The following is a 24,981-nucleotide window of genomic DNA, read 5'->3' as shown; positions in this document are numbered from 1 at the left end:
AAGTCAGTAAGGATTTTTAATTGTTGGTGAGCACAGCAAGTATTTAAAACAGCAGATGATTAATAGTGGACTCAAGCTGTAAAATTTGTACATTTTTCGGGTAGGCACTGCAGCTTTCATTCATGAAAAACGACAAACCCACCCCCTTGATTACTGAGCCATACAAGGGCTACTTCTGTAGTAACCTAATTTCCTTCATATTACTATTGGCCACAGTGTACCCACCCTAATTAAAGCTATCTATTTCTTTCATTTATGCAAAGGATCTGCAATGCCTGAAAATCTACTCAAGCTCAGTTTTCTCTTGAAAATATGCTTCTGAGTTTATTATTTACAACAAATTTAGTCCATTTTTCATTAAGTCCAATGGTATGTTGACCGTTCATTTCATGAGAAATGTTACCATATTAAAACAATCAAATATGAGATCTGTTTAAACTGTGGAACACTATGCCATCAGTGATGATTAGTACATAATGTTCAAAACATACGAAGTTAAACTACTATTCACTAATAAGAGATGTACAAAAACTTAGCGTATTTACCTATCTGTGCCATCTCCATTGCGCGAAAGAGGAACGAACATATTCCTTGGACTACTCGAGTTGCTAATGCTGTTACTGCTACTACTACTTGTACGCGAGTCAGATGATGAGTGATCTCGATCTCCTGAGGATGCAGCGGATGTGTTTGCAGTTGTAACTGAGGTTGACGAAGACACGTTGAGGCTGTGGGGGGACGTTTCTCCGCTGGCTTTTGAAGCTCCATCTTCTGACCCACTAGCAGAGTCGACTCTACTTTCAGAATTAGATGTAACTGTCGGGAGACATGAAAATTAACAGTAAGTCCACTGACTAAATCTGAATGAGACGGCATCAAAATTACAATCTTTTCACTAAATCTGAATGAGACGGTATCTAAATTACAATCTTTTATACAGACAGTATCAAAATTACAATCTTTTCACTAAATCTGAATGAGACAGTATCAAAATTACAATCTTTTACATAGACAAATACAGCGTCAAACACAAAAACAGTATATTCAAAGGCCTCTATGCAAGTGTTCAGTGGTAAGGAGTTCAGAGGAGGGTAAGAAATGTATAATGAGATCTCGGAGACTAATCAGGTTTCTGCATCTGATGAGAGGGTAGAAGCAGTCAATCTGAGAAATGATAGTTATGGAGATTGAAGAGAGGTAAACCAGTGGGATGAGTTTTGCATGAGAACTTACACAAAGGAAATCTACCATATAAAACATATTTTTCACTTCTGCAGAAGATACGTTACTTACTTTTACCAAATGGTTTTGCTGAACCAAGAACTGAAGGCTTTAATTTGAAGGCTGATCTAGATGGCTGTGGCGGTGATGAAACTGTAACAGTAGGAGCTGGAGGAGTGAATAAACTAGATGGGGACTTCATGGACGCACTAGGTCGACCGGCTGTGAGTGTTGGCTGACGAAGTACAGAACTTCCTCCACTAGAACTTACTTTTGTTGCCCCTACGGAACAACAAGAGGGAAGAATGAAGAAGATTTCCAAAGCAATGATTAATCTCAAAACAATTTTAATGTATATGATGACAACCAACACAAGAAGAACATCACTAATTGTGCCTTTCACTGCAAAAAATTTTTTTTGTTTTTTGTTTTTGTAAAGTGCAATACAGTATATCACAAAAAAGCCACCTTTGAAAAGGCTAATTTTTAGAGGCTAAGAGTACATTCTAACTTTAGCTGATTTCTATTGGGGATTTCCAGGACCCTCACTGGATTCAGACATAACTGAAACTAACCAAAGCACGGACTGGCAAGTTACTGTACCTGCATCAGAAGATGGCCCTAGTCTGGAAGGAGCGAGGATGGGCTTAGGATCGTTAGATTCCGACGCTTGGCCCCATGTAGCTGAAGGTGGAGGTCTTGCAAAAGGGTTTCCCATTCCACTGCCAGCCAGAGTGGTAGCAACTGGCGCACCCTGGCTACAGGATAACGAAGGAGACGAGGATTTGTTGTTATTGCTAAGGTTGGCACTGGTCTCAGTGTTGCCGCATGTTTTTCCAGCTGGAAAGATGAGAAACCACATTATTATGACTAACTCGGTGGGTAATGCATGAATCACATTTGTACAATCATAAAGTCTTAACGAGAGAGAGAGAGAGAGAGATGGGGGCAAACCATAATCTCCATCTTTATCTTCAGTTGGAGTAACCATGGATGGTGTTAGAATTTTCTCCAGGTACAATATATGGCAAATTCTTCACCAGTGACTTGCTCTCACTCTCTCCCCCCTCAAATGTTAATTATGGCAGTCACGTCAAAGAAAAGCAATGAACAAAATTACAATGTCATCCAAATCCGTACATCTCCAACTTGTCACCAGTTCTAATCTATATGGGTTACCTTTATTCAGTAATATACCACCAGAAGGAAAACTAAGAGAGAAAAACGAACATCAACAAGGGAATAACGCCAGAGGGGCATTTAAGCAAGAGTTCTCCAACGAAATCAATCTAAGGACCTCAACAAATCCCCACTATACACTGAACGTTACCAGTTACCTCGTCTCACATTCAATATGTTTAAGGACCTGCACAAAATCCCCACTATACACTGAACGTTACCAGTTACCTCGTCTCACATTCAATATGTTTAAGGACCTGCACCAAATCCCCACTATACACAGCACGTTACCAGCTACCTAGTCCCACATTCAATACATTAGTCACCTACACCGTCAATACACTACCGAGGACGTCCGGGGGACAACTGACGAGGAAGTTTGGAGGAAACCTACACCAGAAACGGCTCGTGCGTCAAGGATGACACCTTAGGAAGAGCAAGGGAGCTTATAAAAACGAAGGCGAGGGGGAAGATGCAACCAGACGAAACGAAACTAGTTTCATTTACAAGGGCGAGGATGATGTCAACGGAGGTAGACCTATTTACACGCAAAATAATAACAGTACCGAGTGTGTCCACTGGAGAGCGATTACTCACGAACAAAATAAGCTGTTGCCAATAACGATAATAGCATCTACGTCAAAATAATAAGCTGTTCCCAATAACATCTACGTCAAAATAATAATAGCATCTGTCAAAATAATAAGCTGTTAATAACAATAATAGAATCTACGTCAGAGTAATAAAGCTGTTGCCAATAACAATAATAGAATCTACGTCAAAGTAATAAGCTGTTGCCAATAACGATAATAGCATCCAATAACGTCAAAATAATAAGCTGTTCGATAATAGCATCTCATCAAAAAATAATAACAATAATAGAATCTAACGTCAGAGTAATAAGCTGTTAGAATCTACGTCAGAGTAATAAGCTGTTGCCAATAACAATAATAGAATCTACGTCAGAGTAATAAGCTGTTGCCAATAACAATAATAGAATCTACGTCAGAGTAATAAGCTGTTGCCAATAACGATAATAGCATCTACGTCAAAATAATAAGCTGTTGCCAATAACGATAATAGCATCTACGTCAAAATAATAAGCTGTTCCCAATAACAATAATAGAATCTACGTCAAAATAATAAGCTGTTCCCAATAACAATAATAGCATCTACGTCAAAATAATAAGCTGTTCCCAATAACAATAATAGAATCTACGTCAAAGTAATAAGCTGTTGCCAATAACACTAATAGAATCTACGTCAAAGTAATAAGCTGTTGCCAATAACAATGATAGCATCCACGTCAAAATATACATTTTGAAAATATGAAAACATACAAAGTGGTAAAACTAATGTAAACAGTTACATAATTCTGTGATTACTTTCACAAGAGTACTGCAAAGTAAATAAAAAAATGAGAAGCTTAAACTTATAACCCAGTTCTCAGTATGGGCAGTGGTCTGACTGAAATATTAACTAGATGCTTAGAGCTCAACGCTTTGGTAAATAATTTCATATTTTTCATTATCTTATTCAGTAGGTGATTTGCAATTCTGTAACTGATTCGTTCCAAGTAAGACGACTCTTATATGAAAAAGTATCAAGCCATCCCACGACAATTTACTATATTTGCTTTCCACCTAATTTTAAAAGCTAACAGTCAGACGCGAGTAAAAATGGAATAAAATAAAATGAAACTTTATCACTTAGATTAGAAGGGCGAGAGAGAGATTTCATTTCTCCAAGTCTGGCACGAACTGGTTATTTTGCTAGGCATCGTTCGTGTCAAGGTCTTGAAAGTTCTACAGCCTTTTATCAACTTCTTCAGCTTTGTGTGTGTGTGTGTGTGTGTGTGTGTGTGTGTGTGTGAGACAGTGACAGAGAGAGAGAGAGAGAGAGAAATGGCACTTGTAAAACAGTAAGTATGGCGCCCAAAAGACCTATTATCCAATGAAGAATCTACGCAATTCTCTTAAACAGATGAGAAACAGTACACTAATGATTAAGCCGACACCTAACGATGAAACTGAAAAAAACTTCAGAGAGACGCAGAATGTCAGAGAAATAAGGGAAAGGAGTGACGTCAGATCCGGAAATACAAGGTCAGTTACGAAAACACTGATACACAAGGCACGTAATTTTGCTTGCTATATTAGGATACGTTATCAAAAGATACCAAGTGTGTGTGAGTTTATATATATATATATATATATATATATATATATATATATATATATATATATATATATATATATATATATATATATATATATATATATACATATAAATATTGCCTGAGGAGCGAGAGAGAGTTTGGTCTCTGAAATACAGCCTTTACTTTCTACATTTTGGCGTTTTTATGCCATGCATTTGATAAAATTCTGTTTTAACAGAAAATATTTCACATTATTATTATTATTATTATTATTATATATATATATATATATATATATATATATATATATATATATATATATATATATATATATATATATATATATATATATATATATATATATATATATATATATATATATATATATATATATATATATATATATATATACACATATATATACTACACACATACAAACACACACACTTGGTCTTTTTTATAACGTGTCCTAATTTACCAAGCTATATATTCGCATGAAAAATAGCTTTCTAAACATGTTTTTGTTGTTTTATTATATATATATATATATATATATATATATATATATATATATATATATATATATATATATATATATATATATATATAACACACATACACCCTAATGAAATGGTGTGTAACTTTATTTCCATCTTCGTCATATGAACTCTGGTGTCATTCCTCCAACTTAGAATTGATATATTCAGTTCATAACAGCTATTTAATATTAAGCGTCTGCTTTTTTATTTCAAAATTATAAATCAATAATCGAGTATGTAAAACTCGTTCAGCGTATTCCATCGGGGATCTCTGTGGTTATTTATACTTGTATGTAGGCAACAACGATCCCACCAGTATCGTGTACACTGTAGTACACATTTATGCCGCCCTAGTTCTATTTCAGCCCTCCAGTGCGTGACTACTGCAATCCTTTTCGCAGTCAAGTTGGCACTCATTTGTGTGATAAGTTACGCGACACACAGATAGATTTCTCAGAGCTGGCATTTAAGACCATCCGGTGTAGAGTAAACCTCCACCATATGACATCCTTCGATATAATCAGTGACAACAATGAGCACGCACTTTCGCTGAACCTTTGCACCTGTAAGAGTCGCATGATACACCTAGCCGCTCTCTCTCTTTATATATACGGCACACTGCAACGTACAGTATCCTACCGAGTTTGTCGACGGGACCCCCCCCCCGACCTCTCTCCCCCTCTCTCTCTCTCTCTCTGGCAGTATGTGGCAACAACTTGCAGCCCACATTCCGAGAACTTTAAGAGTAGCATGAGTTCCCTCTCTCTCTCTCTCTCTCTCCAACCCGAACCCCGCCCCCTCACCCCCACCTCCCCGAACGCCCACATACGACGACATACGAATAAGACCTTCCCCAAAAATATCACCCGCCCCTCCCCCCAAACCGAACCTTTTCTCGCCATTCTCTCTCTCTCGCCACTGTGTCATACTTCGTCAAACGCATAATGCATATGTTGGCAACACGGTTGCTGGAAACAATGACGGGCAGCCAAGCGTCCAACGTCATAAGCACTGAGAGAGAGAGAGAGAGAGAGAGAGAGAGAGAGAGAGAGAGAGAGAGAGAGAGAGAGAGGCTGTCAGTGTTCCTTCCAAACTAGAACACCCACTGACGGCGGTACATGAGCGGGCAACGCATAATAACACAATGCCTATCCTCCAAGGTCACTAAGTCAAAGACGACACAGCAGCAACAGTCGTATATAGCCACAAGAAACCACGTCCTGCCTTACACAAGCACTCTTAAGAAAACGATGCTTGCAATTGCGACGTGTATATATATATATTTTATTAAGCGTAACTAAAGGAAGGGTCTCACCGGATAAAAAAAAAAAAAAAAAAAAAAAAAAAGAAGAAGAAGACCATTTGATGCCAGCATCACCTGACGGATTGCAGTGAGGGAGGAGGGACAGCATTACGTGTTAGTTTCTGCTTTGGCAGGAGTCAGGGATGGGGCTTCCAGCAACAGCCAGAGTCGCAAAATCAGGTTTTAACTCGACTTGCAACCCCGAGATTAACATTCTCTTCTCTCTCTCTCTCTCTCTCGCTTTTGCCTCCACGTCACAGCAGCGCCTGCCTGCTCTTGCTGCCGCCGCTCTAGGCGAACAATCAATGCGTGACAACTGCTTACAAAACTCGGTAAATAACTACGTTAACCACTATGAAACTATGTATGGAATATATATATAGCATTTCAAAAACGAATCACAAACGCAGTGCCTATACGATTAAAATGTTAAAATCGTAGTGATGCTGCACTTCAAGAGCATAGCTTCGTACAGGCAAAAATAAACATTATTTGCAATGGAAAAATTCCACTCGCAAAGATGTGTAATGAAGCAAAACCAAGAACTACACAAAAATGACATAAAATAAGTGATACGCAAAAGTTGCACTCCGCTGCACAGTGAATTCAGTGGTATGGCGAACCTCAGCACAGAATAAAAAAAAAAAAAAAAATACAAAACTTGGCAAGCAGAAGCCTGAGTCCTTTTCCTGAACATCTTAGTTGAACTCAAAAGAGGCCCAGGGAAACCCTTGCGAGAGAGTTTCTCTCCTCTAACCGCCTGGACCACTAATTTACTTTGCCTGCTGACCAAACCGAATATGAAGGGGGTGAAGAATTACTGCTACAAAAACGCAGATCTAAGGATGAATAAAAAATTTCCGGCTGAAACTGGATCCACTTGGCGGTAAGACATTTAACTGAATTAAAAAGAAAAAGATGGAATGCGTTAGTTGGGTTCACAAGCACTTGCCAGTTAAGGATTTGATTCTCTCTCTCTCTCTCTCTCTCTCACAAACACACACAAACAATAAAATTACATACACATGCATACATACACATATATATATATATATACATACATATATATATATAATTATAAATACATACATGATTTTACTTGAAAAAAATATATAATACCGATTTTCCTGTTTCTGTACAAAGGAAACACACAAACGCAAACCACAGTCTTACACGTCTGTGTCTCAGATGCAACATTATAATGGAATCAATTAAAGTAACAAACAATGTTACGACAAACAGATCAGAGCCTCCAAGTCTGAGCATCAGTATTTACCATTCTGCTCCAAAAGTAAACAAAAAGCAAAGAAAAAATGTCTTCAAACAAGAAAAAGACCCACGTCTTGTCCGGTGTCTCTAGAAAGTGAAGGATTGAGAAGACAAAAAAGGCAGTGTCTGTGCATTTTGTAACCGGTCGTTTTGACGTGGAAGCTTTCATGTTGCTATCCACACCAACTTCTCTTCAGTGCTGGGTAACTCGGGACAAACTTCGTGAAGTTTGGAATTTATTAACGACGTTTGCATGTCTCGTGTGTGTTAGAGGGAGAGAGAGAGAGAGAGAGAGAGACTCTGTGGCTTTACATTTGCATGAAAAAAACAGCTTTCTAAACATGTTTTGTGTTGCTATTTTAATTAAGCTACGGACAATATTTTTCATTTGACTTTCCTCATTAAGTAGCTCCAAAGACCAACAATAGAATGAAGAATTAAAATACATACGACGAAACAACAACACATAATAAACGAAAGACAAATGCAATTCATACAAGACTACGAAGTTAAAATCGAATCATCGCCACAAACAAGTAATAGTCACACACGGGAGAGCGTTGACGCCAACCGTATAAAAAAACAAAATAGGTTTGACATATATTAGGTATGTTTTCATCATACATAGCCTATGCATGTGCAATTTGACATGGCAGATCCATAACTCAACACTCTCCTGCATTGGCTATGGGGTAACCTTGCCTATACAAGAATAACTGTGGCTATTAAGTCTTGACCTACATATGCATTGCCACTAGTTCCTCCCCCGCCTCTCTCTCTCTCTCTCAAACAGAGAAGGAATAATGCTGATTTCATCTGTTGCTGACTGGAAAAGCAATGCAGTACTCCGAGTCAAAACCTGCCCAAGGGGAGTACCCACGCACAGGAAATGCAGCGAGATTGAAGAACAAAACCTTTCAGATAAAGAGATAAATTCCAAAGAGCCGCGGTTTTTAGAGACCACTCATCGGCTGCCAAATCCTTTAGACATCCGAGGTCATTAGTCGGACAAACATTGTCTCTCATATCATCATCCCAAACAAAGGAGAAGCATCTGTTCAGAATCGTACTGCCAGAACACCTGCATCCATTTTACACGCGAAAAATTATTAACACCTGCTACAACTGCACCCATTCCTCGCTTAATGGTAGTCACATGTATTGCAAAGCATGAATCGTTTACCACTCATCATCGTCGGCCTTAACGAGAGAGAGAGAGAGAGAGAGAGAGAGAGAGAGAGAGAGAGAGAGAGAGAGAGAGAGAGAGAGAGAGAGAGAAATTCGATCGCTAAAGCCGGACTGACATCTGTATGCACAGAATGGCGGGGAAGACGAAGTGGATTACCTCTCGCCACCTCCCCCCCCTCCAAAAAACAAAACAGTCACTTCAATTTAATCCTCTTTAAATACATCTAACTACTGTTTGTGGAAATATTCACAAGATATATGAATGAACACGAAGCTAACACTAACGCTGTTGAAATATCACAAAAGAGAAACGCCACCTAACTTTTGACCTTTACCAAAGTGTCTGAGCACAAATCCGGTGTGAATGATACGGGATATCCTGCAACACCCAACTTACAAACTAATACAATAAATAATCTGTAAAGTGTACATACACACAGGGCTGTGTGTACGCTTATGCCAGCAAAAACAATGTCAAATCACAATTATTACAGTACATGGCGCTGACAAGACAAGAATTGAAGAATTACACAAGACAAGCATGCCAAACATTTCTCTCCCAGGAAAAGGAGAGAGAGAGAGAGAGAGAGAGAGAGAGAGAGAGAGAGAGAGAGAGAGAGAGAGAGAGAGAGAGAGAGAGAGAGAGCCTTGTGTACTGTTATGCCAGTAAAAACAATGTCAAAACACAATCAAAACACAATTATTAAAGTACATGGCGCTGACAAGACAAGAATTGAAGAGTTACACAAGATAAGCATTCCAAACATTTCTCTCTCTCCCAGGAAAAGGAGAGAGAGAGAGAGAGAGAGAGAGAGAGAGAGAGAGAGAGAGAGAGAGAGAGAGAGAGAGAGAGAATCTTTCTAAGGGATTACGTGCTGTTAGATTTTTTTTTCCAATGGTTTATGACCATACATGCCCACTTTCAAATGACAAAAAGCTGTGATAATTCTCGGATCGTGGTTTGAAGGCCAAGTCAGGCTCTTCAGTTACAGGTTGGCGAGGCGACGCCGCCTCCATCAACAGGAACTGGACATTTCCTGTTAAAGGTGGTGTGATAATACACGCACAGCGTCTAAAAGAGGTAACCTGCACTTAGAGAGAGAGAGAGAGAGAGAGAGAGAGAGAGAGAGAGAGAGAGAGAGAGAGAGAGAGAAACTTTATACAGTTCATACCTCTAACTGCTTCGTTTCTCTATTAAAAGAATCCATTATCTATTATCGGAATCTTTTACTTGCATATGAAAACCATTATTATCAATATGGCCTACTTGTAATGGAACCTGCGTCGAAGTCTGAATTCTTTTTCTGTTATCAAAAAACATGACGATCGCATTCAGTTACATTCTAACCAGCGATTCATAAGAGGGGATTTGTTCCCTATCCCTCTAACCACACTGGAATAGTTCACAAGCAGGAGAAATTACCGATCTTCACAGCTGTGAAACTTCAACAGACAGACATCGAATACATCTGCGCATACGGCATGTACCAACACCTGTCTGATTCTGCTAATGGTTCGGTAATATCTAGATTCTTCAAACACCCCGTTTATGGGGCACATCTGCTAGAGGGAAACCAGACTTCTCCAGTACTGAGGTTTTGAGTCATTTATCTACATGAATTACTGATTAACGTGAAGTCTGAATCATAGCCACCCAACCACGGAACTTCGAATTCCTCTCCCAACTCCGGTTACTTTCAGTTCTAGGTCTCTGCTGAAACAATGGAGTAAGTTGCAATCTCAACGTGGCTCATACACAAAAAAAAAACTCTGCTGGTGTAAATCAGCGCGTCAGTGACTTCCATAAATATATTCGGCTTATTCTCATTAAGGATAGCTCGTATTTTCGTTCACCTTGCAGATGCAAGATCTGACCTCTCAATCAATATATATGTATGTATATATACACACAACGGACGCCATCTGCCAAACGGCAGACTAGGCTGTAAGGATTAACGAGCTCATTGCATTTCATTCCACTTCAGAAGGGGAAGGGGATTTGGTTGGCACTACGAGGAGAGTCCGTCGGTCCTTGAAATTCTCAAGAGGAAATACCCAAGTCACGGACAACGTCGTTAAAATGCCCTCAATTTTTTTTGTGAAAGCAGTGGGCTTTGCTCCCGTTCTGATAAAAAAAAAAAAAAGTGTGGTGCCCATTTCTTTACTGATCATTACAGACCATCCAATTATTTTATTCATGAACCTTCATACATGCAAAGAGACGCGGTTCCGGCAAAGACAAATTCCTTTCTTCAAGATGGCCTAATTCGAGAACCAAAAACAGAACGAAGCCATAATAATGCATATTCCCTCCTTCATTCTCATCGCTGCTGGCACTGCCAGGGGAGTTCGCCTCAAATACAGCACACCAATCTGCACCAGAAAAAACTGGTGGGACAATTACTTATCCTTGGGTCGGGAGGCAGTCGCCTCTCTTTTACCTGCGAGCAGACTTGCGCAGAAGCACGGTACCCTTTCTCAATCCTCCCTCGGAAGGCCGCCACCTCTTCATCAGAATGTAGGCCTGCGCACTGGCGGATTTAGCCCTTCCTCCATCCTTGACGCAAGGTCCTCCCCACCAATCTCGGACTTGGCAAGAGAGGTGCCGTTGCAAGGGTGACACCACCGCCAGCCAAGCCTCAACGCCGCTCCATCTTGCATGGTTAACTCACGGCCACATTCCCAAAATCAGGCGTTGAGATACCGGAGGGTTTTACGGAACGGAGACATCACGTTTGCTGAGTTTCCGTCAGATGTTTTCTCAGAGAGAGAGAGAGAGAGAGAGAGAGAGAGAGAGAGAGAGAGAGAGAGAGAGAGAGAGAGAGAGACTGACTTGATCCAGTACAGCACCCAGTGATTCTAAACCTTAAGACAAGAAGGTGTAATTCAGTTTATAATCACCTCTCTTGTGATCAAGAGCGGCAAATCTGGTGGTGAAAACCATTCTATATCAGCCATCCACTGAACAACAAAGGGGTCTGTTACTCTAAAGGAATATCAAGCCGTTGCAGCTGGAGGATGGGTGTGACTAACACCTGGGAGGGAGAAGGAAGCATCGTAGGAGCAACAGCTAAAATTAAGAATAGTACTCATCATACAATGAATCAACTTTCTGCAATCTTTGGGAGTCTCTTCGCAACAGGGAACAAGTTTAACCCACATTTGTTTGCCTCATACTCGACTTTAACCAGTTAAGTGCGAAGGCAAAACTGTTGAAACTGCCACCGTATTTATTAATAAAATCTCCCCAATTGTTCAAGGACCCTTTCTTCACTCAGAAACAAAAACATTTACTGAAGACGACTTCTCTATTTCAAAATTAGGGCAACCACTTGAAAAGGGGGACACAAATCAAGTTCGCTTTCGTTCTTTTGCGAAAGACTAAGTCAGTCCTTAATTTTGCCCAAACCAAATTCTAAAAGAATATATTATACTCTTTACCCTTCCTGGAAAAAGATACCAATCCTATTCCACCTTTAAAAAGAAAAGAGCTCATTCTTTCAACCGTGACAGAACTAACATCTACTGTCAAAGACAGATCTCATAACAACATATATTATCATCGTGAAAAAAGTTTTCTCCTAAAAAAACTGAGGGAGGCTTAAAGATACTTTTGCAAAGTCATCGTGAGTCAATATTAAGCATAATCTCTTGATCACGGGCATACAAGCACAGATTTCAGCAATATCCATGGCCCCGACATACTCTATTTCTGGCACAATTTCGGCATGACAGTGAGAACAAATTACTATTTTTTAGAGGTCATGTAATTTTTCAATGGCAACGAGCTACATACCTGAAGTACAACAATAATACTGCCTATCTATTGGAGAACTATTGCACTGAAAGGAGCATCCACTACTATATACGCGTCAAGTACGGACGAATCGCTGTATCATTCAAGGGCATCATCCATAACAGTGGCATTCAGCTTTATTCTGGAGGTGCTTATACCGGCAGTAGAAGTAACGGAACCAATAGCAGGAGCCTTGGTTATCGCAGCAGCAGCACAAACAACGACGACCTTCTAAAAGAGCCCAGATTACGTCACCTGGTGCTATATACTTCCTCTCGAAATAGTCATCAACTGCCAGAGAGAGAGAGAGAGAGAGAGAGAGAGAGAGAGAGAGAGAGAGAGAGAGAGCTGGGGAGGGGGGGCAGGCACGCACAAGTATATGACCTTCACGGTTCAGATAAGCTTCTGCGATGGGCGTTTAAATGTTTCTATTTAGGAACCCTCTTAGGGAGGGAGGGAGGGGTGAAGGGAGAGAGGAAGGAATGAAGGGGGGGAGGGGGGGAAATGCTAAAGCTCTCTAAACAACAGTGGGGTTACTCTATTCCCCAAAGAACAGTGCAGACAATTTCCCGACGAAACATCACTTTCAACGTGCACAGTCAGTAACAGCAAAACATACTGAATACCCAATACATATGAATTACATAATCACGCACCCTTTGCAGTGGAGCGCAAGGCAAAAGCATCAAGAGGCGGAGTGTGGTGGGGCAGAAAAGTGATTAAATATGCCATCAGCTACGAGAAACTCTGGCAATTATGCAAGATGACTACAAATTCCGTTCTAATTCGTGCTGGCTGCAATTTGGTTCAGCAACTGATGAAATTGAAGAGGTTTTAGGTATTCCTGACTAAATGCTTCTCAAATATCCTTACAAAACTACTAACAAGAGAGAGAGAGAGAGAGAGAGAGAGAGAGAGAGAGAGAGAGAGAGAGAGAGAGAGAGAGAGAGAGAGCTACAATGACTTTTATATCTGGCTCCAGTGACCTATACTTTGAGGAGCGAAGAGGGCGGAAGACGTGTTATGTAACTGTTTATCTTTTAGTTCACTGAAAATGATTCGACTCCTTCATATCGCCATCTTACGTCAAAATATAACGTACAGTATAAGGAGACACGTGTTCCCTACACAATAGCAAAGCGATTTGAAAAACTAAGCAACGAATGTTTGTGGCGTTGAAAATGTCTGCTATTTTACCGTAGAGTTTATCGTGAAAACCTCGACACAGTTTCAACATCGTGTAATATAAATTTACATTCAAGTTTATAGAAATTGAAATGTATTAATTTATATACATAAAATACGTTACAATGCTCGAACATACCCTTTAAAATTGATAAACTCCATATATAATCAAAATAAATGCTTTTCAATACTCCTTCCATCAGAGAATAGTCTAAATGTTCTGCAGGGTAAATATCGTAAGTTTTAAAAGTTTACTTGAATATAGAACAGTCATTAACAATGGTATACATATTACTTATCGGGAAGAACATCACAGAAGGAACACAATATACAGTTTTTGATAAAAGAGCAACTTTAAAAGATAAAAAATTAATATTTTACTAATCTCTACATGGAATAACAAAAAAAAAAAGATAAAATTATATTGGAAACATGGAAGGTTTAATAATAAGACAAATAACATGCAGGACAACCAATGATAATCAAATGGGACAGTGACCAGAAGGATTGCCGACAATATCCAACCCCCCCCCCCCCGACATAAATTTCTGAGACAGGCAACAGGTAACCAATAAACCATGACTGCTTTGAGACAGAGACAGAGAATCCTACTCACCACTTGGAAGCGAAGAACTGGAGGCCGTCGATGTGGAAGTGGTGGTTGTGGTGGCACCTCCAGGGGCGGCGGCAGAGCCCCCTTCGGCGGTCTCCGCCTCTTTGTCTTGTGCATCTTCAGGAACTTCCTGTAAGAAAATTCTCGTCAGCTGGTTCATCCAGTGATACTTGAGTGAGGGCGGCGCCCCCCGAGGACAAGGGGTTGGTGCGAAACAACTTCCGTCAGGCACTCGAATGGGAGTGACGTAATTACTACCGTTGTCAACCTCATAATCAACTTTGTCTTTCCGATTCAAGAGTCTTTGCTTTTTTCTGTGGACAGTCACACTCAAGGGGGGAGTACAACTTCTGCGCCTGCCGTTTTGGACATTATTGGGCGCCACAACCAACACTGCAGATTTTTTGGGAAAGACTTTACAGTCTGTGGCATTGCTCGCTAAGATTTTTGGGTCTGTCGCATCATTGGGAATATCAGTGGGTGAATGGGATCGAGAGGAAAGCCAATTAGGGGTGGATAACGAAGTGGGTGATTGTTTGAGAAAGCCTTCGGACGAGCTTTTGAAAGGACTGAGATCGGCCACTTTGACAGGTCTCCACTGAGACTCTGAAGGAGGGGTGGACGAGGAGAGAGTTGAGGGAGAGAGAGATGAGAACGAGGGCCCTTGCGACCTTTTGGGGTGCGTGGTCCTTGGTGTCACGGGGACCCAGTGGCCGTCATCGCTGGAGATAGAGCTGACACGTAAACGCTTCAAGGGAGGCATACACTTCCCTACGTGACGCGCGAGGGGCGGAGGGGGAGGTGGTGGGAGTGGTTGCAGCGAGGGCGCAGTCAAATTTTCTGGCGCAGGCTCCGAAGGGGAAGACGCCCTTTTCCCGAAATTAATGTCTTCCTTTTCGTTCCTCTCCGTCTGCTTGTGGTCACGCAGGGCATTATTATTTGAACTGTCGTCAGTCTGACGGTGTTGCACGGTGGGCGCAGGCCGTCGCACGAAAGAGGACGGTACGGTGCCATCCCTGAGTAGAACGTCGGAACAAGGATCTCTGTTTCTAGGGCGCTGCTGCTGACTTTTCGGGGAGCTGGACAGCGTCTGCGGGTGCTTAAATTCCTCTCCACTTCCCTTCGAACACGAGGCTATTTTCTGTCTCTGCTGGTGCTGCTGGAGGCGGCGCTGATGCAAGATGAGGCGCTGACGCCGCCTCAGGACTTCTTGCCCCTGCATAATCAATGTGGGGACAACGCCCCCGGCCCACAGCATCCGGGCCAATAAATGTCTTTGGTCTGGGGGCAATGTGGAGACATCGCCGTGTCTAGCGGTGGCCAAAAGACGGGGAAGATCCAGAAAGGGCGGAGGATGGTCTCCGCCGCCGCCACCATCTTCGTCGCCTCCCTCAGGAGATGCTGCAACATGATTATCCGCGGCCGAAAGGCGCGACGGTGGCATCACACCGTATCCCACGACCATCACCAATACACACAAGAAATGTGAACGAGGTCCCTCCTTTCAGGGAGCCCTTTCCTTTGGGAATCCTTTGACTTTGTTTTTCTATCACAACACAGAGCGAGCGTTCACGAACTGCAACGCAGAAATACTTCGACTAGAACTGCCTGCCAAGAGAACTACACTGGCGATCTCTGCTTAGCGAGACCCACCCAGAGAAACTAGAAAAGCTTTGGTTTGCAAGTGGTTAAGCAACTAACGGACTCAGTCAAGCAACCAAGAAAAAGATCCACTGAGCATTCGCTATACTACATATATATGACTTTCGGAATCAGAATCTTCTTCCTTGCATTTTGATACGCGAGAAACAGCACTGGTGTACCGACTTGAGATTAGCACTGCCGCTATTCCTTCTTCAAAAACATAAACAAACACCAAGGGGCCCTGAGCTGGACTTGCTGGTCCAAGCTTGGCCTTTCTGGGGCGTCGAAGGGGAAAATTCCCGCTGAAGCTCGTAGCGCGGTACAGTAAGTACACCTTGGTTCAATCGCTGGCGGTAACTGTCGTGCCAACTACAATTCCCCAGCACCGACACATGAACATCTCGCTGAGAAACCACACCGACGCACGCACAAACCATCTGCGCAACTCAGCCAACCGATCTCTCCCCTCCCTCCCTCCCTCCCTCCCTTTCTCCAACACCCTTCGCCCTCTCCCGCTATTGCTATTCCCACGGACCTCTCCGCCTCCCATTACTTCCCTCCAGTACGAAGGCCCCAAACTTTCCTTTCATTGCAGGCTCGAAAACCTTCCCTTTAAAGATTCCCTAGATAGCGTTATCGATAGAAGAAGGACCTTTATCTGCCTACTCATCGAAGCGACTGCTGAATGTCTGCCTATCTCCCGTTATAGGGAGGAAGTTGATAAAAAAACCAATTTTTCCTCATCTCATGCAACCTTAAAGGGGAGAGAGAGAGAGAGAGAGAGAGAGAGAGAGAGAGAGAGAGAGAGAGAGAGAGAGAGACCGCCTCCTCACAGAAAGACAGTTGATGACAGTTCCCAGTTATGATAAGACTTTTGGCAGTTGCATGGAGCAGGCGAAGTCAAACTCGGAAGAATGAAGTCTCACTTAGGAAAACGAGGTCCATCGCGCCCTGTACCATGTCCGAGAGGATTAAGGCGTTACGTAAGAGACCCCGAAACAAAATGGCCCCGAAGTCTCACAATCGATAGCGGGTTCGATGTGGATTTTCCCCTTCCCCTTCCGATTTCCGCTCCCTTCCCTTTCCTTCCCTCCCCTCTCTTGTCCCTAACCACTCCCTCCATCGATTCGATCGATTTATCGGTCACCTTACTACAAGTCAAACGGCTGTTAGGTTTTCCATTATTCTCTTGTATTTCGTTTTGAAGGCACATTCTGGAATCCCTTCTTTTCCCCTGTATTCCGAATATACAGCGTCCTCCGCTGATCGACAAGAAGAGAATGTAATCTCTTCCATTCTCTACACTTTCCGTTCAAGAGAAGAACCGTATTTTACTTCATTTTTGCAAACCTTGCACAAAACATAAGCCAGAGAGTGTTGTCAAGCACGAGCGGAATGCAGGCGCGTCCAAGGCTGTTGTCCACAGATTCCTTTAGAGAATCTACCTCAAACTGACGTATTCTTATTGCAGGTGTTGATGAATTCTACCGGCACTTCAAAAACAACAGAGGATTGCAGATATCATTACAGCGAATTAATCTATTCAATTGGAAACGGCTACGGCTGCCAGATATTAGCTTATCCAGCAAACATCCGTTTAGCAAAGCGACCATAAGCAGAGACATACAAGAAAGGTCAAGGGTCGATGAAACTAGATCTTTTGATTAAAACTATACAAACATTTGATTTAGTTTGCAATATGTCATGACACAAACGAAAGAAAATATACTGTTGTACTGATGATGATGGTCATGTTTTGTGTGTGTGTGAGAGAGAGAGAGAGAGAGAGAGAGAGAGAGAGAGAGAGAGAGAGAGAGAGAGAGAGAGAGAGAGAGAGAAAGCAGTTACAGCAAAGGGGGAAAGTCGTGGGCGATTAACAGCATAGACGAAGAGGAGGCGTTTTGTGTCTAGACGACATTAGCAAGAACACCGAAGGACACGCCACCCAAAGATACACCGACTCCCACGCATTCTCCAAGAATTCCTAAAAGACTGAACTTGGGTCAAGAAGGACGTTTATACGATCCATTTAAACTACATTACCCACCCTCGTTTGGCAACAGCTGTAGTTACTGTTAGACCTCTCTCTCCCTCTCTCCCTGACCTGAACATCAACATACAAACAGTAACTGAAGGCCTGTCAGAATTCATCGGATTATATATTTGGACTTCAGTGAAGAAAAATGATCCAAATCGGAATCCTAACTTATCACCACAATGACGTCCAAAGATTACGGAAGCAAAGAACGAGCATAGCCATCGCGTCTCCTGCGCCCTTTGACCTTGAAAGCTGCACATTCATGGCTCAACTCGCACCAATGGGACCAATGTTTTTCATAAAGGCGAACATCTCAAGTGTTAGTAACTCATCTCTCGCGTCATGTTTTACGTGAAGGCCAATGAAAGGTGGCAAATTCATATTCCTGTGCACAATAAAAGATAGAATAAAGGGTGACAGGAGGAAAGTGCAACGCCTCCTCATTCCTTTATCTGCAACTTAGGAGGAAAAGTTTTACAGGAAGCGGTTAAAGCACTGAAAACCAGTGCAGGTCTATTTCTTTTGTTTGCAGAACAGTTCAATTGCAAATGCAAACGTCAGGAAGTTGCGTAGGAAATATTGCCAATGCGATTACAGAGAATGTGTACACGGGTAATTTCACAGAAGTAGCAAGGTTAAAAAAAAAAAAAAAGATATTTGACCTATTAATGAGAGCGGTCTTTCAATTGTAAGTCAACACAGCTCACGTCTGGTAGGTCGTTGGTTCGCTCCCATCCTATAGCCCAGACATCTGTGAATGTGTACCATCGTCCGTAGCGGTCAGGAAAAAGGACCTGTGGCTAGGCTTTTCAAATACCTACTGAGAAATTGGGAATGTGCAGTCTTTTGTTAATAACGTACTGTAACTATCGGCAGGACAACTGTAGTGGATGCACATAGGGTTAAAAACATGAACTCTACTCACATCATGCTACGAACGAATAAAAATCCAAACTCTAACCTTCCTACCGGATATTAACTGCGTGAAGGCCTGAATCATGCTGAAACCATCCTGACACACACACACACACACAAAAAAAACAATGAAACGCGACCAAAATGACTTTACAATGCGAGTGAATGGAACGCACACCATGAATGGTTGAACAGTGTAACATGAATGAATGGAATCTGCTACATAATACGAGGGTACGGATGGTAAACTCCACTTCTCTTCCTGTTTCCCTTTGTCTCCATTGTTACTGGAGTCTGTTTTTCAAGAAACGCAGCCTACGCTCTCTCCGGGATTCTCCTATTTTTCCCGATCATGTCTGCCGTTCCCGCATCTTTTCCGGTCGCTTGTTAATCTCAAATGCAATCGCTTCTTTCCTTCTTTGTGAACCCTACAAAACTTAGGTATCAAAGCCTTCTGATTCATAAATACATTTCCCGCGAGTAAAGGGCCGCTGCTCAGATACCTTAAAATGGTTTTTTTTTTTTTTTTTTTATTCTCAAGTGCTGGCAGTTGTTCAGTTCGAGGGAGGGAAGAGAGAAGTGAGCGAAGTCCTTCAAAGAGACCGCACTAAGAGCAGAAAGCGCATCAAGGCTCCTGCTTGAACCATCTGGGTTTCCTACGTCTGGTTTCTAAAATCAACTCGGCCAGACGATGCTCCAATCCCCTATACCTCGACACTGAGAGAGCTGCGAAACGCGACCCTGCCTGCCTCCTGCCTATGTGGCTGGGTCCTTCCCTACGGCCTACCCTCGCCGGGCTGATGACCTTCCTCAACACAATTTTCTCTCTTCCTTCAAGAGGTAACGGTAATTTACACTTACGACGCTTCCCTGCAAATCTAGACGGCATAGCGTTTCCATTCTGGTGGTTTATTGTCATTTTATCCATCAATGCGTTTGTTTCCTCCGTGTGCAAGTGTGTCAACACGATGGGGACAAATTCGTTCATATCCCCTTCAACTTGTGAATCTGTAAATAATCTGTTACATCACGCGCCCCACTTACTGCAACCCACTTCCAAGTATTATCCACAAATCAAGGAATTACCGAGCTTCAAAAGGTGCCATAATACACTAACACTAAAAGTAGAACTGCAGACACATTGTCTGAATCCTATGGAAACATATCTACACGAAACCTGTTCCTCAGCTTTGTGCCACGAACAATTAAACTTTAGTTTCTAAAAAGCAAGGATGTTTGGCCAGAATGAATGCAAGCCGTTAAAACTAGATATCAACTAGATATCCAATCTTTTTTTTTCACTCACAAACACAGAGTAAAAAAAAGCGTTGGAGAAAAGACCTCAGCATTATAACTTGGTCAACTAACATTTACACAGCCATTTTTTTACGTGGTCTCAGCTGAGTGGATCGTAAGTTCGAAAGCGAAAAACTTGAACGATCTCGAGAAGTGCACTGACTGGAGACACAAATGTGTGCATCCAAAACAAGAATGATAGGTAATGCTATACGAAACACTCACAGATTATCTGTAAACAGAGACAAACCTTCAAAATGAAAACGTATACAAGAAACTCCCCTGGATATGAAATGAAGCAGGAACTTCAATCACAAAAAATCGGAGAAACTCTATACTCTTATCTGCAAGAGGCTACGAGGCAGTCACCTTGAACCATCATCTAGGAAGTCTGTCCGAATCCCGTTACAACAAACATCTCCAACGGACGTTCTTGCGACAAAAATCCTCTCTATCTACAAGGCCAACGGGCAGGGGCAACCCGGCGCTCTTATCATGCCCAAGCCGAAAGATATTGAGAAAGAGGTGGGAAGGAAAAGAGTGGAGAGTGATAAAGCCGCTTCATACAAGGACAAATAGGAGGAGGCCTTTGCTTCATACTCCCTCAACTGTAGATTGGGGAGGTGGGGAGGGGGCGGAGGGGGTGGGGGGCACGGATAAAACGAGGATACGTTACGTGAACAGGGAGAAGCGAGAGTAGCAACGTAATCCCTAGTATCGGCGAATGAAGGGAAGACGCCAGTCACCAAGCTCAACAATGACTCTCTCTTCAGAACAAAATAAACGCCAGGCGCTCGACACCAAAGTTGCAGAAGCTCACCCTCTATTTATAGCTTTTCTTTAGTGTTACGCTTCCTAATGTTTGGGTTACACCACCTGATAACCCTATTTTTCACTGTTACACAATTGCTTATTTGACTAGCATCCAGTACCACAACACGTCAGGATGACACAGTGGTTTCTGCTTTGTTTTGCACCGTCTTTGCAGGTCAGGCGAAACAGAACTGCAACACTGCAATCAAGGTCCTTCAAATGTACTCTGACCACATTTAAAGGACCTTGACTACAATAATGAGGCTGCACTCGTCTCGTAGACCTTATGGTTCGAAGTGCAAGGTTCCGTTCGGCATGGACAGACCGCACCTAATTTCTGGGGGTGCATTTCTGGGGGTGTGAGTTTGTTTACATAACCCACAGGCAACTGATGACGGAAGACATATTTTTGCTATGCACCAGGAATTCCCCCTTATTTACACTTTCTCTTTTTTATACCTTAACATTTTGCGACGGTCTGTAGCTATCATTCTCCCTCTCTGCGCGCGCGTGTGCGCATTTGTGAGAGTGGCATGACCAGCACAATTCTCGCTTTGTATACGAAAGTAACCACGCTACGACAGTCTCGACGAATTCATATGCAACATTCAGTTGTTTTTTTTTATCGCACCCCATTCACTCCCATTCAGGTTGTTTATTTATTTTGGGTTGTCTGAATGAAGAAGGTAGGGCCATTTTGAGGACGACCAGCAGAAAAAGAAAATCAACGATAAGAGGAGGCCAAACATATTCTCATTCGGCCTCCGATACTGACCATGTCAATAGAACAAAAAAAAAAAAAAACCGTGGAACCTTCCTACGTACTTGTCGTTCGAAAACGAGGGCGAGTGTCTTGCATTTTTAATAGCGCATTGCCATTACATATCTTCCTTTACTAAAGCTTCATTTTACATAAAAACTATTTCCAATTGCGTACGTTTTACTTGATACATCTATTGAGATGATATGTAATACTGTATATAGAGATAATGTTGTTTTTATAATACAAAATAGCGCCTATACCTACTGTACAGTTCACTCTGATCTTGAGAAAAATGATAATGATTCATATTTAGAGATTCTACCATCAACATTCCACGGCGTCCTATAGCGTAAACCAGAAGGTTTGGAGCAACGAATAACAGGGTTTCACCTTTCCCGTCGACGGCCTTGGAAGACTTACAGTGTTCATGGCACCCTTAGGGGCTTTAAAAGCTGACGCTCCGACATCAATCGAAGGTTCGTTCAGTATGCATGCTAACACCTGGAATGAGGCCAAAGCCTGCCTTATCCTCCAGAGAGAGAGAGAGAGAGAGAGAGAGAGAGAGAGAGAGAGAGAGAGAGAGAGAGAGAGAGAGAGTGGGGGTGGTCCAACTTAAAAATATTCTAAATATATAACTTTTCTTCGATCTGTCACGTAACTTTCGTGTGGACCGTAGCTTTGTACTTTAATCAAAAATTCAAGACTGAACGGCAAATTTCTTTCACAATCCCCTGAGTAAATCAAGCAGTCATCCGGCCTTCCTAGCCTAACAGACACGACTTCTCAAATCCCTAATTAAAACGGGGGTGGACATGATAAGACATACAGTGACGATGGCAATCTTGCGTGATGGCTCGCTGTGGGCAACCACAAAATAGAACCCGACAGCCAGCTCAGAAGTACCGGACATCCGGGACGCACACAAACACACAAACACGCACCCAACCAAAAGTTAACATTCCACAGCCGCGGTAGCGAGTGTCCCAATCACATTGCAACAAAGTATCGCTACAGGGAGCGAAGGAAATGCCTCCCTACTTCTGCGTCTGGGCGCATGGAAGGAATTTTCTCGATCGCTTGCATTCTCTCCCACAGGAGGAAACGACCTAGAGAGATCTGGTCACGGTGAATCAGAGATGTCTCTGCATTTAAGTGAACCGGCCATTTCTCGACTCGTGAGTGAACCAGATATTCCTGGAATGGAGACGAGAGGTCCCCCAAATACAAATCGGTTCGGGTCTGTTGAGATGCGACTGATTTCGCCTGTTTATCGACAGTCTCTTTTCTTAATTTAATTTATCAGTTAACCGTTACAATGCCTCGTTGCTAACACTAAAAGATTAAGAATATACGAATATTAAAGGTTTAAAAACATTGTCCACCCAAAGGTATTTGTTATTATTATTATTATTATTATTATTCAGAAGAACCCTATTCGTATGGAACAAGCCCACTGACTTGAAATTGAAGCTTCCTAAGCATATGGTATTCTTTAACAGTATCAGAAAAATTACACATACACTGTATGTATACAGTATATGTATATATACACACACATATAGGTTTGACACTTTTACTCACGCGGCTGTTTTTGTAGTCATAAATATGACAATGTCAGAACATATCAAACCTTATTAATACATTTACATTCATCTCTCTTGATAACCAATTGTCAAGCTTATTTACCACTGTAAAGAAGCTAAATGCCAAGGTTCGAATCCTTGCAGGGGCCGATGCATATATAAAAAGTGATTCACTTGGGTGTAATATATATATATAAATATATATATATCATATATATATATATATATATATATATATATATATATATATATATATATATATATATATATATATATATATATATATATATATATATATATATAATGCACTCAATACTGAGTGATATTTGTGACACGTGTATGTATGTATATAAATATATATATATATATATATATATATATATATATATATATATATATATATATATATATATATATATATATTCATCTATCTCTTTAGGATAGCTTACACCCAAGATGAATCACTTTTGATACACCCAAAAATCCTGTTTATCATTACTTTTTTTTTTTTTTTGGTTTTTTCTAAAACGTATCATGTAATCACCGATTACCACGGAGCCCTTGAGTGCTGCAAACGAACATACCCACAGGCTAAACACACCTGTAATCTATGTTTTCAACATCTATTACTCATAGCGCAATCTTGATTGAACTGGTTTACATCAATCGAAATAGGGTCGAGGTGCCAGGTGAAGAGTAATTTCTCCTATAAATAAATGTAAAGCTGCTTTCGGTTTTGATTCTTTTTTTTGATGGTCGACGGAAAAACAATCGAACACTTGCATTCAGCTCGTGCCTCGAATCGGAATGATGAGGAAGGAAAATCCTTTAAGCTTAATCCACAAGTTCATCAGTTTTTCCCAAAGGAAATCTTGCCCCAAGATGTAAGATACATATTACTTATATACTACTGCTTCTGCTACTAAGAAATCAATAATGATAATGAATAATAATGCCCAAAGAACAGACAAATCCGCCACATGTATGGATGAAGAGTCAGAACGAAATGAGAATAGAATTTGAACAATTAAATCAAAACAAATATTCCTGATAATTAAAATTAAGAGTCAAACCGAATTGAGAACTGAATTTGTACCATTAAATCAAAAGAAATAATTCTGATAATTAAAATTAAGAGTCAAACCGAAATGAGAACTGAATTTGTACCATTAAATCAAAAGGAATATTTCTGGTAATTAGAATTAGAATCAAACCGAAATGAGAACTGAATTTGTACCATTAAATCAAAAGAAATAATTCTGATAATTAAAATTAAGAGTCAAACCGAAACGAGAACTGAATCTGTACCATTAAATCAAAAGAAATATCTCTAATAATCAAAATTAGAATCAAACCGAAACGAGAACTGAATTTGTACCATTAAATCAAAAGAAATATCTCTGATAATTAAAATTAGAGTCAAACCGAAACGAGAACTGAATTTGTACCATTAAATCAAAGAAATAATTCTGATAATT

General features: G+C 41.2%; 1 protein-coding gene across 5 annotated transcripts in view; it reads right to left on the bottom strand.

The window, feature by feature from the left end:
* Window positions 1-24,981, bottom strand: part of RanBP3 (ran-binding protein 3) — a 189,250-nt gene that overhangs the window by 10,286 nt on the left and 153,983 nt on the right. For 4 of the 5 annotated variants that reach the window (XM_067087361.1, XM_067087365.1, XM_067087363.1 and 1 more), the window contains exons 3-6: window positions 14,455-14,581; window positions 1,825-2,061; window positions 1,294-1,503; window positions 546-816 (exon numbers count right to left, since the gene is read on the bottom strand). In XM_067087361.1, coding sequence (XP_066943462.1) covers window positions 546-816; window positions 1,294-1,503; window positions 1,825-2,061; window positions 14,455-14,581 — 845 coding nt within the window. Of the gene's footprint in view, window positions 1-545; window positions 817-1,293; window positions 1,504-1,824; window positions 2,062-14,454; window positions 17,549-24,981 lie in introns of those variants that run through there. The other variant, XM_067087362.1, reaches the window with a different exon arrangement.

Source organism: Macrobrachium rosenbergii, chromosome 43 (assembly GCF_040412425.1).
Source record: "Macrobrachium rosenbergii isolate ZJJX-2024 chromosome 43, ASM4041242v1, whole genome shotgun sequence".
Lineage (NCBI taxonomy): Eukaryota > Metazoa > Arthropoda > Malacostraca > Decapoda > Palaemonidae > Macrobrachium > Macrobrachium rosenbergii.
This window is presented reverse-complemented; position numbering and strand designations above follow the sequence as displayed.